The sequence below is a fragment of the Orcinus orca genome, chromosome 5, assembly GCF_937001465.1.
Source record: "Orcinus orca chromosome 5, mOrcOrc1.1, whole genome shotgun sequence".
Classification (NCBI taxonomy): domain Eukaryota; kingdom Metazoa; phylum Chordata; class Mammalia; order Artiodactyla; family Delphinidae; genus Orcinus; species Orcinus orca.
In genome coordinates this window covers 147,536,011-147,551,288 of record NC_064563.1, presented here as the reverse complement: position 1 = coordinate 147,551,288, position 15,278 = coordinate 147,536,011, and the positions used below count along the sequence as shown (strand labels likewise).

The 15,278-nt window shown below is 58.1% G+C and overlaps 1 protein-coding gene across 6 annotated transcripts in view; it reads right to left on the bottom strand.

Moving 5' to 3' along the window:
• The window catches only part of TRPM2 (transient receptor potential cation channel subfamily M member 2), a 49,941-nt gene that overhangs the window by 4,800 nt on the left and 29,863 nt on the right, over nucleotides 1–15,278 (bottom strand). For 5 of the 6 annotated variants that reach the window (XM_033418456.2, XM_004264611.4, XM_033418454.2 and 2 more), the window contains exons 17-29: nucleotides 14,673–14,886; nucleotides 13,139–13,257; nucleotides 12,409–12,541; nucleotides 11,800–11,971; nucleotides 7,605–7,788; nucleotides 6,345–6,526; nucleotides 5,978–6,110; nucleotides 5,240–5,327; nucleotides 3,332–3,419; nucleotides 2,504–2,661; nucleotides 1,825–1,901; nucleotides 1,549–1,650; nucleotides 217–303 (exon numbers count right to left, since the gene is read on the bottom strand). In XM_033418456.2, the coding sequence (XP_033274347.2) occupies nucleotides 217–303; nucleotides 1,549–1,650; nucleotides 1,825–1,901; nucleotides 2,504–2,661; nucleotides 3,332–3,419; nucleotides 5,240–5,327; nucleotides 5,978–6,110; nucleotides 6,345–6,526; nucleotides 7,605–7,788; nucleotides 11,800–11,971; nucleotides 12,409–12,541; nucleotides 13,139–13,257; nucleotides 14,673–14,886 (1,737 nt within the window). Of the gene's footprint in view, nucleotides 1–216; nucleotides 304–1,548; nucleotides 1,651–1,824; nucleotides 1,902–2,503; nucleotides 2,662–3,331; nucleotides 3,420–5,239; nucleotides 5,328–5,977; nucleotides 6,111–6,344; nucleotides 6,527–7,604; nucleotides 7,789–11,799; nucleotides 11,972–12,408; nucleotides 12,542–12,707; nucleotides 13,097–13,138; nucleotides 13,258–14,672; nucleotides 14,887–15,278 lie in introns of those variants that run through there. The other variant, XM_049709983.1, reaches the window with a different exon arrangement.

Here is a 15,278-nt window from a genome sequence, read left to right as displayed (position 1 = left end):
AGTGAGCCCTGGCCCTGGCTTTGTCCCTCCCCCAAGGGGCCTCTGAGGGAGGGGGACCCACAGGGAAATGAGGGCAGCCTGGGGGCAGGAAGGGCCTGGGCTTTCCTAGGGGCATAGACGCTCCTGCCCTGTGTTTTGGGGCGCGCCCGTGCTTATCCAGGCCACTACGGGGTAGGGCGCGTGGTGCACGCTGTGTGCTCATCCGGGGCTACTCACCGGGTGACCACGGGCTGCAGCGTGTGGTTGGGGCCAAAGCAGCTGAGGTCCCCGCGCCCGCGCAGCCCTGTGCGGCCCATGGGGTTCCTGGACGGACAGGGGTCTGCTCAGCCTGCCGCCTGCAGCTGGAGAGCCAGGCCGCGGCAGCAGGCGGGGCCTCTGACGGGGCATGTGCCGGTGCCGCCCACACCTGCCCCGGCCCAGGATGGACGGGAGCAGGGAGGAGGCCACCGTATAGAGTCCTGGAGAGGACCCCCGACACCCACGGGCCCCTTGACCGGTCTGGCTGACTCCGCATCACCCACTGGGGCTGTCCACCCCGAATCCTGTCCCTGGGGGACTCCAAGGCTTCAGGTCACCTTGGCGTGAGTTGGAAAGGAAAGGAGTCTCCTTGGGAGCAGAAGCCCAGCCCCACCGCAGAACCCCCCAGAGAGCGCCTGACCGACCATCGTGCTGCGTCCGAGGGCCTCAGCCGGCCTGTGACCTGGCACCCGACGGTCCCCCCCGCCCCGCCGTGACACTCCGTCCTGCTCTCGTCCTGAACACCACGTCCCCCTAGTCCCCTCCCCTGTCCAGGGCTGGAGACGCTCCTGGTCACGTCTGTTCTCCTGCCCCACCCGTCTCCCACCACCTCCTTCCACAGCCTCTGCTCCCTGTTCCAGAACCTTCCCCAGAGGCCCACCACACACCTCCTCCCCCAGGTGCCCTCAACGACCGCCTGCTCATGGAGCCCCCACGTCCTGGCCATCTGTGGTCCCTCCGCAGATGCTGACTGCCCCTTCCTCGGCCTCCGCCCTGTGGTGCTGCTTCCCCAGCAAACCCCATCAGAGGAGGCCCTCTGACCTCCAAACCCCAGGCTGGCACACAGTAGGCGTCCACTAAGTGCTTGCTGGGCCTGACGCCATGGGGCACCTGACATCTTTATGCTGATTCTTCACCTGTACAGTGGGGCTCAGTGCCCGTCCCTACAGAGAACAGACCTGGAAACACCTCCGTCCCCTACACGTAACCCCAGGGGCCCTTTAACAGCTCCCCCGCTTCATTCTCACGATCGGTGCAGCTGGCAGCCGGGCGGTCCACGTCTTACCCCATTTCCACACCACAGGAACGGAAGCCGTAAAGGTTACATCGGGGGACGAGGGCGCAGCGCCCAGGCCAGCGGGACCAGCCCATGGCCCCCGCCTCCCCACGAAGGAAACGCCTTATGTGGGTGTTTCTTTTCTTCCGTATTTTGTTTGTTTTTATCAGAAAAGCGCCCACATTGCCGGAGAGGAAACCTGACCCCAGAAGGAAACCCCCAGAGGCCGCGGAGAAGGGCCAGGCTGCACTCACAGAGGGAGTCCATCCTGCACAGTGTAGACCCCATGGAAGCTGCGCCGGTCCAGGCATCCATCCACCGCATTGTAGTTGATCCTGGACAGAGGCTCCAGGGCGCTGGGAGCGAGAGGAGAGGTCGCGTCCCCGACAAAGATGGTGGGATGCAGAGCGGCCGTGGTGAGCCCTCAGGGGGTCCACCACGAGGGCCCCTCCCCGGCCGCAGCCCTCCCAGCATGGCCCAGCCCCCAGGGAGGACGGGCCACCCGTCCAGGCGGGAAGCAGGGCACTCACTCCCCCACAGGGTCCACCAGGTCCTTGTTTTTCCTGTCGGCCGTGTAGAAGGGCGGGCTGTAGATAAGGAACTCCGTCTGCACGACATGGGGGCTCCCCTCAGTCGGTCACCACCCCAGGTCAGCTGGCACCCAGGACGGCTGACCTCAGAGCCCAAGACCCTGGGACGGCCCAAAGGGCCTGGGAGCCCGAGCTCAGCAGACCTGAGGACACACACACCCGGCCCAGCCCCCAGGATGGGGGTGAGGGGCTAGGCTGGGCTCTAGAGGGGAGAAGGGGTCCCAGTGGCAGAGACTGGGGAAGAGTAACAGCCTGGAATGTTCCAAGGAAAACTAGAGAGAAGACCGGGGGGGCACCCACATGCCTCAACCATCTCTCCCTCTCTCTCTCCACCTCCAGCCTCCCTGGCACTCAGAAACAGGGCAGGGACCGTTCACTGGGGACAGGGGGTCGGAAAAGCAGGGCAGTCGGCTGTGTGTGGATGGAGGCCCACCAGCGTCCTGGCTCAAACCCCAGCTCCATCCCCTCTGGCCATGTGGACCGCGTGCCTCCGTTTTCTCATCTGTTGTCATGTCCCTGTGAGGCCTCAGCGGGCTCATCCCGCCCAGGGGGCTGGACTGCTTCCCCCCAGGACACCGGGCCCCTGCAGCCTGGTGGACGCGGCAGAACAGGCACTCACCTCCCAGGGCACCTTCTCGTTGGGCACTGGGAAACGCTGGACGGGGCAGTTGGGGTAGAGGAGGTGCCTGGCATCCACGTGGTAGGCGTCGCCCGGGTCCTCCACCTTCAGCCCGCTGTCCAGCTCAGGGTCCCGCCCCACCGAGGCCTTCTGGGGTGCTGGGAATGGGAACAGCCCCACGGAGCTGTGGGCAAAGCTGGGCCCGGACTTGGGTTCCAGGCGCGCAGGACGGGGCCATCCTCTATGGTCCTTTCCCCCAAACTTCTGGGCTGCCTCTACTCCCCAAGCCTGGATTGAATGCCAGCCCCAAAGAGGGTACCCTCCCCAGGGCCCCCAGCACTGCGGCCCAGGAGGACAGAGACCTGGGGGCAGGCAACCACCACCTTGGACAGCTCCCAGCAGAGCTCTCAGTAATTAGCTGGACGCACAGGCCCTTACAGAAGCTTGGCCAGCTGAGGAGAGCACACTGCTCCTTCCGGGCCAGCAACACCCCAGGAGGGTTACTCATGCCCATTTCTTGGCCGACTGCAAATGTAGGAACAAAGACTTGCTTTCTGTCACCAGTCAACGTGACTGGGTCTCGGGTATCTGCTGGAGCTGCCCCCACTTTGTACCTTGATGCACAGGAGGATGGGGCTGTGGGCCAGGCGACCTCTGGAAGTCCCCAGCCTGGTCAAGCAGGGGACTTGGCCACACTCTGCACATGTATCTGTGGGGTGGGCCATGCTCCCCGAGGCACTGGGCCTGCTGCATCTCCTCCCCATGGACCCCCGGACGCAAAAGAGCACAGGTGGTAGAGACCAGCAGCTGGTACAGCCATCCACTCACCCAGGGTGGGGACGCCCTCCTCCGAGCCAAAGCCGCTGTCCCTCAGGGCTTTCACGATCCAGTGCAGCGCTCTGGCCGTCTGGGCCACCTGGAAGGCACGTCCCAAACAAGATTTGGTCAACACCTGCCCCCACACAGAATGCCCAGCTCCTACCCACCCTGTTCCACTGTGTCGCAAGGCACAGGCCCTGGGGCCAGAGCACCCAGAGTGAGGAGGGGAACCCAGGGCAGGCCCACGGGGTTGGGGGGCACAGGGTCAAGGCACAGCAGGAGGGCACGGAGGGGCGGGGAGCTGGCCTCTGCCTGTCCACTCCTCCTCGTCCTGGAGTCCCAAGGCCTCCCTGACCAAAGCCCCTGCATCCACCTCCTTCACTGTGCCTACTGAAGTACATGGTGACAATGAACCTTCATGTCTGTGCCTCCCCCTGACTGGGAATCCTCAAGGATGAGATGATGCCTGCCGCCCTGCATTCTCAAGGCCAGCTTTGGACAGGCACGGAGGAGGCACACAGGAGACGTGGGATGGATGGATGGATGGATGGATGATGGATGGACACACAGATGGATAGAGGGAGGGAGGGAGGGATGGATGGACAGTTAAATGGATAGATGGATGGATGGATGGATGGACGACTGAATGGATTGGATGCATGAATGGATGGATGGACAGATGGATGGACAGATAAATGGATAGATGGATGAATGACTGGAAGGATGGATGGATGGATGGATGGATAGATGATGGATGGACACACAGATGGATAGAGGGAGGGACGGATGGGTGGATGGACAGTTAAATGGATAGATGGATGGATGAATGACTGGATGGATGGATGGATGGATGGATGGATGGACAGATAAATGGATAGATGGATGAATGACTGGAAGGATGGATGGATGGATGGATGACTGAATGGACTGGATGCATGAATGGATGGATGGGCAGATGGATGGACAGATAAATGGACAGATGGATGAATGACTGGAAGGATGGACGGATGGATGAATGAATGGATGGATGGATGGATGAATGACTGGATGGATGGATGGATGGACAGATGGATGGATGGACAGATAAATGGATAGATGGATGGATGAATGAATGGACGGATGGATGGATGGATGGGCAGATGGATCAATGGATGGCTGGGTGGATGGAGGGGCAGATGGATGGTTGGGTGGATGGATGGATGGATGGACGGATGGATGAACTAATACACATTACTGTCCCTCAGCATCACTCAGGCGCCTGAGCCCAGCTGGCCTATGAGGCAATGGCTCTTGGGTGTGAGGTCACTCAGGGCTGCCCAGCTGACGGGGGGGCTGTCAGTGGACATTGAGGGGGGAGGGGCGGGTGGAGGCTGCCCTCCTGTTGCCCACCGGCCACCGCTCTCTCATCTGGAGCTGCTCTGAGACACCCACACGCTGCTTTCTGATGCTGCCCCTCAGTCCAGCTGTCCACACGGACATCCATACGCATCCTTGCTGGCCCCGTGGCCTCCCTCCCTCCCAGCATAGCTGGCAGCCTGAGAAAGCAGCCAAGGGCTGTTAGTAATTTCCACGGCCCCCTCCCAGGTTCCAGGTGCCGAGTCTGGAGACAGCGGCGTCTCAGAGGACAGTTCCAAGGAGGCCAGGGGAAGGTCAAGAGTTTGTTCCCTCAGACCAGCCCCTGATGTGGCCGCCACACAGTGCGGTGTGGCAGAGCTCAGGCAGGGGAGCGTTTGGTGGAATTCTCTAGAGGACGGAGAAGGTGCCCCTGCCAGTTGGGAGCAATGGCCCTGATGTCACCGCCCCCTTCTCCTGGGTGGTTTCCCAGTATGTGCACTCTCAAAGCCACCACACCACAGAGCGACCTTCCAGGTCCTTCGGAGCTGTGCCCAGAAACAGAGGTCCCAGCCCGGAACCCACCTGCTCCTCTAGAGAGGCCAGTCTCTGCTCCATGGAGCTCGACTGCTTCAGATGTGCCATTTCCAGCAGGTCCACCATGGTGTCCACCCTGCAAGAGGACACAGCTGAGCCCCGCAGGCCAGCCAGGGGCGGGATGTGAAGGAAGCCTGGTGCCTCTTTGCAGGTGGGTGACCTGTCAGATCCAGCAGCCCAGGCTCTGCTGGCCTTAACTTCACGCATCTTCCTCTTAATTTGAAAGTATTTATACCATACGTTTCCGTATAGAATGAGCACCGCCTAGTGGCCCAAGGGGAAGATCTCGCAGCCAACAGATGCCCCTGGCTCACAGGGCTGCCCCAACAGCCCCGGGCTTTGCGGGGAGCATGGCTGGGAGAGAGGCGCAGGTGTGCAGACGCGCACACGCCTGGCTCCTTGCCTCGATTTGCCACGAGTTCCACAGCCGAGTCACAAAGGGGAAAGCTACCGCTGGGCACCACTGGGGACTTTGGAAGGAGGAGGACGCAGCACCGTTGTCTGGGGAATAAGTGTTTGGTCTCTGTCTTCTTTTCCTACAACATAGGAATTGCACCCAAGGCGGCCTCTGTTTTTATATGAAAAATACTTCCAAACGCTCTTGTCTTTTGCGTGGGGGGGGTTCCTGAGCTGTCTTCCCCCCCGCCCCCCGCCCGGTGCCGCGTGTGCTGTGTGACAAAGAGCAAACGTTTCAGGAACCCCGAGGGGACCGCCCTGGTCCCGTACTTGTCACTGATGTCCTGGATCTTCTGCTCCGGCCTCTGCTTCTGCTGGATCTGCTGGTCCTGCAGGTAGTTCTCCTTCAGGTAGATCTCCCAGGACAGGAGGGCCGCCTCCTCGTTCTTCTCTAGCTTGTTCTCTGTCGGGGGAGGGGAGCCTCTGACCCACTTGGGGCCCCGCAGGGAGGGGCCGGGACCCTGAGGGGCCGGAGGAGCCAGTCCGCACCCGCCCCCAGTGGGCAGGGTGGGAAGTCGGTGGCCTGAGCGGTCTGCACGCGCACCGAGCTTCCAGAACTCTCCAAGCAGCTGCTGCCCCCACCCCACCCCGGCTCCGCCGCAGACGCGGCTCTGGGATGAGGGAGACGGCAGCTTACTGAGCTGCTTGTGTCGCTTGGCGGGGACCTTCAGGATGACCCTCTTGATGAAGAGATGCAGGTGGTTGAGAAGGATGAAGGGGGGCGGCGCGGGGGGCCTGCCCTGGTACTCCTCGATCAGGTCGTGGCGCTGGAACTTCCAGATCTGGTCCGTGCGCTCCTGGACCTGCTGGAACGTGTAGCTGCAGGGGCAGGAAGCACTGGTTACAGGGGAGCACGGGCCACCCAAACACGGTTACGAAAACACCCGTGTCCCTGCCCGGCGTGTCTGCCGTGACGGCCCATGAAGAGCACACACATCACCCAGGGGCGCAACTCCAGATGCAGGGAAAGGCAGCTGAATGGCCAGCCCCAGAATTCTGAGCTTCCTGGGAGCCAAGGGGAGAAGGAAGAAAGAAGACCTAGAGTTTAGGTTCTACAAACCTCGTTAGAGAGTAAAACAGAGCTGCATGTGTTGGGAGAGGGACAGTGTCCCGCACTGGACTCTAAGAGGGGCTCGTCCCTTGGATCTGACAAACAGAAGGGACGGTGTCTTCAACAGGCTGACACATTTATTCTCTGCAATGTGTGTGTCTTGTGGATGGACGTCAACTGACCCGAATCCTTGCCAGAGAGGCCCTCGGAGGGAGGGAGGGAGGCAAGGCAGGGCCACGATGCAGCCCCTGCCCGCCGGCCTTCTGACCTCTCTGTCTCTATCACAGCCCAGCACAGGTCAGGGTCTCTCACTGTTCAGAACACGTGGTAAATCAGAAAGTGGCGACCTCATCACGCTAGCTGATGAAAGGGAAGAGAAACGGTGCCCAAACCAGGAATTAAGGGATTTTCACCAGCGTCACCACGGGTCCCAGGGGCCCTCCTGCAGAGGCCGGGAGGGGCGCTGAGGGGCTGGCGATGCCCTGAGCCATGGAAGGCAAATACAGGTGATCCTGCATCGTCCGATTTTCAGTACGTGTGACACGCACCTCCACATCTAGAGTCGGGCGGCCAGGTCGCTGCCCCGCACCCCCTCCCTCCAGGGTGGGAGGAGCCAGACGTCCACGTGCCCCAGCCCGCAGCCTCCGAGCACTCCGAGCGGCCCGTGCACTGGTCCCGCAGCAGCAGTGCCTTGACGGACTCGGCGGTGACCAGAGAGAGTGGCCGCACACGGTCCACCTGGGCTGAGCCAGGTCCCAGGTCCTGGGCTCCGCCCCGCCCGCGCCCCAGGGGGATGGGGGGAGGGCAAGGGGCGTGCCCCCGGCCAGGCTGGCACAGGGCGCTTACTTGAACATGGCGATGAGGAGGTTAAGCAGCAAGATGTTGGTGAAGAGAAGATAGAGGCACAGCAGGGTGACGGTCAGCCACTCGGGGAAGGCGGGCTCCCGCTGGGTCGCGTCGATCTCGGGGCATTTGGGCTTGTAGGGGTCGGTGCCATTGGGGCTGCACTGGTCCAGGTTGAAGTTCACGCCTGTGACGGGAGTGAGGGGCCAGGTGAACCAGGAAAGCCGAGTGGAAGCACAAGGGTCCTTGGGCGATGACCCCGCAGACCTGGACACCCCCACATCTGGGTGACCTCAGCTGTCAGCTCAGGCGTGAGGGCAGCCCAAAGAGGGGCAACCATCTACACCCAGGCATCCTCGCGGGCAGGAAGTGCGGCTGCCAAGGGAAGCCCGGGAGCCAGACCTGTACTCCAGGTGGGCACGTGCCCCTGTCCAGATCCAGCCATCCCACCAGGGCACTTTCTGGGCCCCAGGCGGGGGCAGCACCAGGAGGGGCTGTGTCATCATAAGACACAGGTCCCAACCCGGGGGAGCAAATTGCGGTGGGAAAGAATTCAAAGAGGAAATGAACAACCATCAAAAAGAGAAGGGAGACACAAGAAAGGAAAAACGCTGCAGAGGCAGCATTCCTATATGTGGAACGAGCGGTTACAAAACAAAATATAGCCACACAACTGCAGACAAGTAAAGGATAATATGTATCCTTTATTATAATATTTGGAATATAATATTACAAACATAAATATATATTCTGTTTGTGCATTTAAAAATCTCTGAGAAAATATACTAAGTTAATAGTGGTTAACTCTGGGAGGTGGGATTATGAACATTCTTCTTTATACTTAACTTGAATTTAAAATTTTTTTAGCAATCAGTATGCACTGTTCTGTAATCAAATGTATTTTTGACAGTGCTACTAATTTTCTAAGATAGAAACTCATTATAATAGCTAGAAATGCCTATATTTTTTTAAAAAAGAGATCAAATCAATAAAATAACCTTCCATTTTAGTAAAGTAAACCCAGAGCAAGCAGAAGGAAGGGAATAATTAAGAGCAGAATGCAAATAAATGAAATAGAGACAAAAACAATAAAGAAAATCAACACAACCAAAATCTTTTTCTTGGAAAAGATGAACAGAATTACAACCTTTTAGCTAGACTGATCCAGAAAAAAAAAAAGACTCAAATGACTAAATCATAGCTGAAAGAGAGGACATTGCAACCAACCTTACAAAAACAGAAAAAACTATAAGGAAATACTACCAAAAAATTGTATGCTAACAAATTAGATGACTTAAAAAAAATGGAAAAATTCCTAGAAAGACACAAACTACCAAAAGTGACTGAAAAAGAAGTAGAAAATATAAATAGACCTATACAAGTAAAGATATTGAATGTGTAATTTTAAGACTTCACACAAAGAAAAGTCCAGGCCTGGATGGCTTCTCTGGTGAATTCGACCAAATATTGAAAGAATAATGAAGACCAATCCTTCATAAGCTTTTCCAAAATATAAGAGAGGAGGGACTACTTTCTAAGTGATTCTATGAGGCCAGTATTACTCTCATACCAGAACCAGACAAAAACATTACAAGAAAAGAAAACTACAGACCAACACCCTTTAAGAATATAGATGCAAAAATCCTCAACAAAATGCTAGCAAACTGAATGCTGCAACGTATAAAAAGATTTACACACCGTGACTAAGCGAAATATATCCCAGGAATGCAAAGTCCGTTTAACGTCTGAAGATCAATTAATATAAAACACCATATTAATAATATAAAGAAAATAAACCGTATGAACATTTCAATTGATGCAGGAAAAGCATCTGACAAACCTAACATCCTTCCACAATACACGCACTCAAGAAACTAGGAATAGAGGGGAACTGTGTCAACCTGGTGAAGGGTATTTACAAAAACCCATAGCTCACATCGCACTTAGTAGTGAAGGACTGAAAGCTTCCCCGACGATCAGGGACAGGATAAAGACATGTGTTCTTGATACGTTTCAACACTGTACCAGAGGTTCTAACCAGGATAATTAGGCAGGAAAAAGAAATAAAAGACATCCAGACTGGAAAGGAACAAGTAAAAGTGTCTCTATTTGCAGATGACATGATCATAGCAAATCTCCAAAAAGTGCACTTAAAAACTATTAGAACTAATAAAGAAGTTCAGCAAGGTTTCAGGATACAAGTTCAATATACAAAATACAGTGTATTTCCATACACAAGCAGTAAACAATCCAATTAATAAAACAAGTCTACTTACAGCAGCATGAAAAAGAATAAAACACTTAGGAATAAATTTAACAGAAGAAGTGCAACTTACACACTGAAAAATAAAAAAATATTATGGAAAGAAATGAAAGATTTAAATAAGTGGAAGACATCACATGTTTACAGTCAAAATCCTAGATGCTCTTTTTGGAAAAATTGATAAGATGACCCAAAAGTTCATGTGGACCCAAGGACCCAGAGGCCAAGACGATCTTGAAAAAAAGAACAAAGTTGAAAGACTCACGCTTCCTGATTCGAAAACTTACTACAAAGCTATACTAGCCAGGACTGTGGTGTTGGCACAAGGGTAGACACAGATCAACGGAATAGAACTGACAGCCTAGAGATAAACGCTTTCATTCATGGTCAGCTGATTTTTGACAAGGGTGCCCAGACAATTCAACAGGGAAAGAACGGTCTTTTCAACAAAGGGGGCTAGAACAACTGAATGCTTGCTGTAAAAGAATGACTCTCATATTGTATACAAAATTAATCTAAACAGATCAAAGGCCAAGAGTAGGTGCTAAAGCTATAAAACTTTTAGAATAATACCATAGGCATAAGTCTTCCTGACCTTGGCTAGCCCAAAAGCACACATGATCAAAGAGATTGACAAGGTGAGTTTCAACACAACTGAAAACTTTTGTGTTTCAAAGGACAACATAAAGAAAGTGAAGAGACAACCCACAGAATGGCGAATAACTTGCACATCATATATATGATAAGGGACTGGTAACCGTATGTAAGGAACTCTTACAACTCGATGAAAAGACCAATACCCACTTGAAAAATGGGCAAAGGATAGAAACAGATATTTTTCCAAAGAAGATGGCTCAGAAATCACATGAGGAGATGCTCGACATCACTGGCCATCAGGGAAGTGCAAATCAAACCACAGTGAGAGAACTTCCCGCCCAGTAGGGTGGCTAGAATCAAAAAAGACAGATAACAAGTGTCGGCGAGAATGTGGAGAGATTGGAACCTCATACATTGCTGGTGCAGCTGCTGTGGGAAACAGTCTGGCAGCTTCTCAAAAAGTGAAACACAGAATTACCATGTGACCCAGCCATTCCACTCCCAGGCATACATCCAAAAGAAATGACAACGTGTCCACACAAAAATTTACAGAAAACATAGTCACATTAGTCATAAGAGCCAAAAAGTAGAAACCACTCAAATGTTCACCAACCTATGGATGGATAAACAGAACGTGGCAAATCCAACCAATGGAATATTATTTGGCAACAGAAAGGAATTAAATGCTGACACAGACCACTATACGGACGACTCTTGAAAACATTATGCTAAGTAAAAGAAGACACAAAAGACTATGTATTACATGATCTACTTGATACGAAATGTCCAGAAAAGGCAAGTTCTATAGAGACAGAAAGTCGATTAGAGGTCACCTACGGTTGAGGGGAAGGGGGAAGGGGAGTGACTACTAATGGGCACTGGGTGTCTCTTTGGGGTGATGCAAATGTTCTAAAATTAGGTTCTGTAAATATACTAAAAACCACTGCAGCGAACATTTCATACCGCCGAGCCTTACGGTAATGTGAATTAAATCTCAAAGAAGCTCTTCAGGAGAACAAGCTCAGTACACAGAGCGAGTTCTCTGTGTCCAGAGAAGGAGGACTCATTTCTGACTGCAGTGGGAGGAACAGAAGGAATAGGGCAGCATTTAATGCTGGGGGGTGGGGGTCAGCTGATGCCCCAGGGCCCCACCTCCCCGAAGCTGCAAGGTACGGCTCAGGCTCCGCCAGCTGGCACCCTCCCTGCTCAGCTGGACCCAGCGTGCACCTGTCTCTTTCGGCCACGGCCCCCGGGCCCTCCCTGCCCCACTTCTGTGAGCTTGCAGGACCCCCGCTGGGCTGGCCCCTCTTTTCCCCAGGCTGTCAGGGCCCATTGTACCGTCGATGTAGGCCGGGATCTGCCCGAAGATGGTGAGATACGAGTGGTAGACGACCCCCCGGAAGATCCACTCCGCCCGCCTCTCGTTGTGGATGAGGATGGCCTGCTTGGCCACCCCGAAGGACACGACCCACACGGCCAGCAGGAAGAGGAAAAAGAAGACATCCTTCATCTGCGGGGACAGGGAGACACCAGGCTGCAGCCCCACACCCTCACTGCCCACAGGTGGGCTCCTGTGTGCCCTGCGGCGGAGAGGGGCTCCATCGACGCCCACGGCATGGACGCCTAGAGCCAGGAGCTCCGGGGGAACAGCCCTGGGGCTGCCCCAACACCTCAAAGGTGCGCCGGGCACCCCTGAAGTGCGGGAAGGGTCCGACGTGACCATGACCCAGGAGGGGAGTGATAGAAGCTGTAACCGGGATCAGGAATGAGCTGTGGAGATCAGGCAGGGCTGCCTGGAGGAGGCAACATACAGGCAAAGACCCGAGACGGGCGTGCCCGGGGGTGGGAGCCCGAGGGGCAAGGCCGGGACTGGGGATCTCACGGGGTGTGCCGAAGCCCTGGGGCGCCTCACTTGCAACTGGCGTCAGGGGCCCCTTGTCCCCTCACCATCCGCTTCACGATGATGATCTTGGGCCCCAGCGTCTTGCTGATGGTGAAAATATGCATCAGACGCAAGCAGAACATGATGAAGTCCAGGGAGAGGACGATGCGCCCGGGGTACAGCAGCGAGGGGACGAGCCTGGCCGGGCAGAAGCAGGGCCTCAGCCGGCCGCCCCCAGGGCCTGCCCCGGTCCAGGGAGAGGACGATGCGCCCGGGGTACAGCAGCGAGGGGACGAGCCTGGCCGGGCAGAAGCAGGGGCCTCAGCCGGCCGCCCCCAGGGCCTGGCCCCGGCCTCCTGCTCACCTGCCCCCGTCCAGGGGCAACCCCGGGACCCCAAAGTACTAAAGCTGGGTGTGAGCTCAGGGGCAGCGCCTCCAGGAGGGTCTAGAAGCCCAGCCACGGGCAGAGAAGCCAGGCCGCGTGGGCGTCCCGGGAACCAGAGGCTGCGCCGGGCAGTCTCGCCTGGTGGAGAAAGCGGGTCACGGCAGGGCAGACACGCGCAGCCTTGACGGGCAGTGGAGAGGTCAGAGCCCCAGGCTGGGATGCAGGCGCACGCACGCGGCAGCCACCCGCAGTGACAGAGCCCCGAGTCTCCGCCCTGGTTCCCTCACCGGCCCCGGGCGGGGGCAGGGCACCCTCGGGACAGATGCGTCCAGAGAGGAGCTGAGCCTCGCGGGGGTCCCTGGCCTGTGGCCTCATCCAGAGCCAGCCCTGTGGGGCGGCTGACTCCTCACCGGCAAATCAGCCCCGCCATGAAGAGCAGGATAGCACAGATGTCCAGCTTGTTCCAGAAATCGCTGAAGTACAGGAGCGCCATCTTCATCAGGCCACACTCGTCCGGGTGGTAGAAGAGCTAGGGGGGGGACACAGCGGGCCCAGTGCCTTATGCCTCTCACAGCCCCAGCAACCAGCAAACCACGGCCTCCTGGGGAGGGGCCACGGGCAGGACACGTGGGCTCCCTCGCCCCAGCCTCAAGCGAAGGCGTCAGGGGCCAGCTCCCCTCCCACAGGGCGCGCTCCCCGACCCCTGCAGCGGCCCCCAGAGGAGGGAGAGACGGTGGAGCGACCGTGGCCCTGCTTGGCCTGCCCCGCGGGAGTCCCCACCCCAGACCCCAGCAGCTGGGTGCGCGGGGCAGGCGGCCCCACGGGAGCAACCGGGTCCCCTCCCTGGCACCGCTGGGCAGACTCCGGGAGAAGGGTCTGCCCTCTGTCCTGGGGCTGCCCGCGGTGAGGCTGGGGCCCAGGGACTGGGGGCTTCTGCTGCAGGAGGCCGTGCGGGACGAGGTGAGGCCCGCGGAGCCAGCGCGGCCCCAGGCCCGGCCGCCCGCCCTGCACCTCCTTCCTGGGGACCCTGACGGTGCCCTCGGGTCCCCTGCAGGCGGTGGCGTTGATGCCTGTGAGCTAAGCTGGCCTTATCTCGGGGCTCGTGGCTGCCAAGTGCAGAGAGCAGGGGCGCGTCTGAGCAGCGTCTCTCAGCGGGCCGGCCCCTCCCCACGCCAGCTGAGGCTCACGTTCACCGCTGCCTCCAGGTACTGGCAGGTGGGGACAGTGTGGGAACGGGGGGGCGGACGAGCCGTGAGGATCAGCCTTTCCCTCTGCCCCGGGCCTCCGAGGAGGCCTCTGAGCCCGGAAGGGGTCTTTCTTCACCAGGTCGTCTCACGGCGGGACTCAGGATGGGGCCTGGGCCACGCAGGGCCAGCGTGGCCTCCAGAGGGGCTGGACACTGTGGTGGGCCACCCCTCAGCACCTGACCGACCCCTGGGAAACACCCTGCCCCCCGAGGGGAGGGGAAACAGGAGCTCTGTGTCTAGAATCCTTGGACGGACGCTGCCGTGCACCTCGATGTTAAGCTGTGGCCTCCTGTGCTGGCTCAGGGCGCTGGGGGTGCTTCTGGAGAATCACCAAACCCAAGAGCAGTCTCGGGACCCCACAGTTTGCAGTGCCCTTCACAGCGCGGCCGGGGTCTCACAGCCCCCCAAGTCCAGGAGGCCGCGTGGTGAGGGCACCCCGTTTGGGGTGATTAGGGAGGGTTTCAAGCAAAAAGCAGCGCCTGGGGAGGGGTGGCCAGGTGGAGGAGGGGCAAGGGCCGGTGTGGCTGCTGGACCGCAGGCCGCCCTTTCCAAGGGGCCCTGCCCGCTCTCAGCGGCCCCGTGAGTCTCGCCGGGGTCGGCACTGGGCCAAGGACCACCGGGAGAAAGTGCCCGAGCCCAGGGAGCTGCCCGGGGGCGGGAGGGTCAGTGGGTGGGGCTGGGGCTGGGCAGGGCCCACCTGCCGCAGCTCCTCGCACACCAGGGAGCAGAGCCAGAGGTAGATGAGGCACTCGCAGCCCGAGGGCCTGGGCTGGAAGTCCACCATGAGCACGTAGGCGAAGAGGCAGAGGAAGGCGAAGTACGACAGGATGTTCAGGTGGAAGACGACCACGGGCGCGCTGAAGAAGGCGCGGATGCGGGCCAGGCCCCCCTCGGCCTGCAGCCGCCTGTCCCTGGGGCAGACACGGGGCGGGGCGCGGCCGTGAGGCGCCTGACGGCGACACAGGCCACAGCGCAGAGAAGGGAGGCCCGGGACCCGCATGCGGCTGCTGCCCCTGCACGCGTGGCTTCAGCGGGGGCTCAGCCAGACGGCCCCACGAGGGGTCCCCAGAGGGCCCTCGGGTTCCTTTCGGGCTGTAACAAAATACTCAGGCCACGGTGGTGGTGCGGGCAGGGCGGCGCTCGGCCCCCTGCGGGTACTGGGGGACAGCAGGTCTCGGCCCGGGGGGGCCCTCCCCCAAGCGTGGTTCCCCTCCGTCCTGGGATCAGTGGCAGCGGTGAGGACCCCCGAGAGAGGGTGCTTGGGATGGAAGGTCCGGACCCCCGGGCCCCCAGCCCCGGCCCC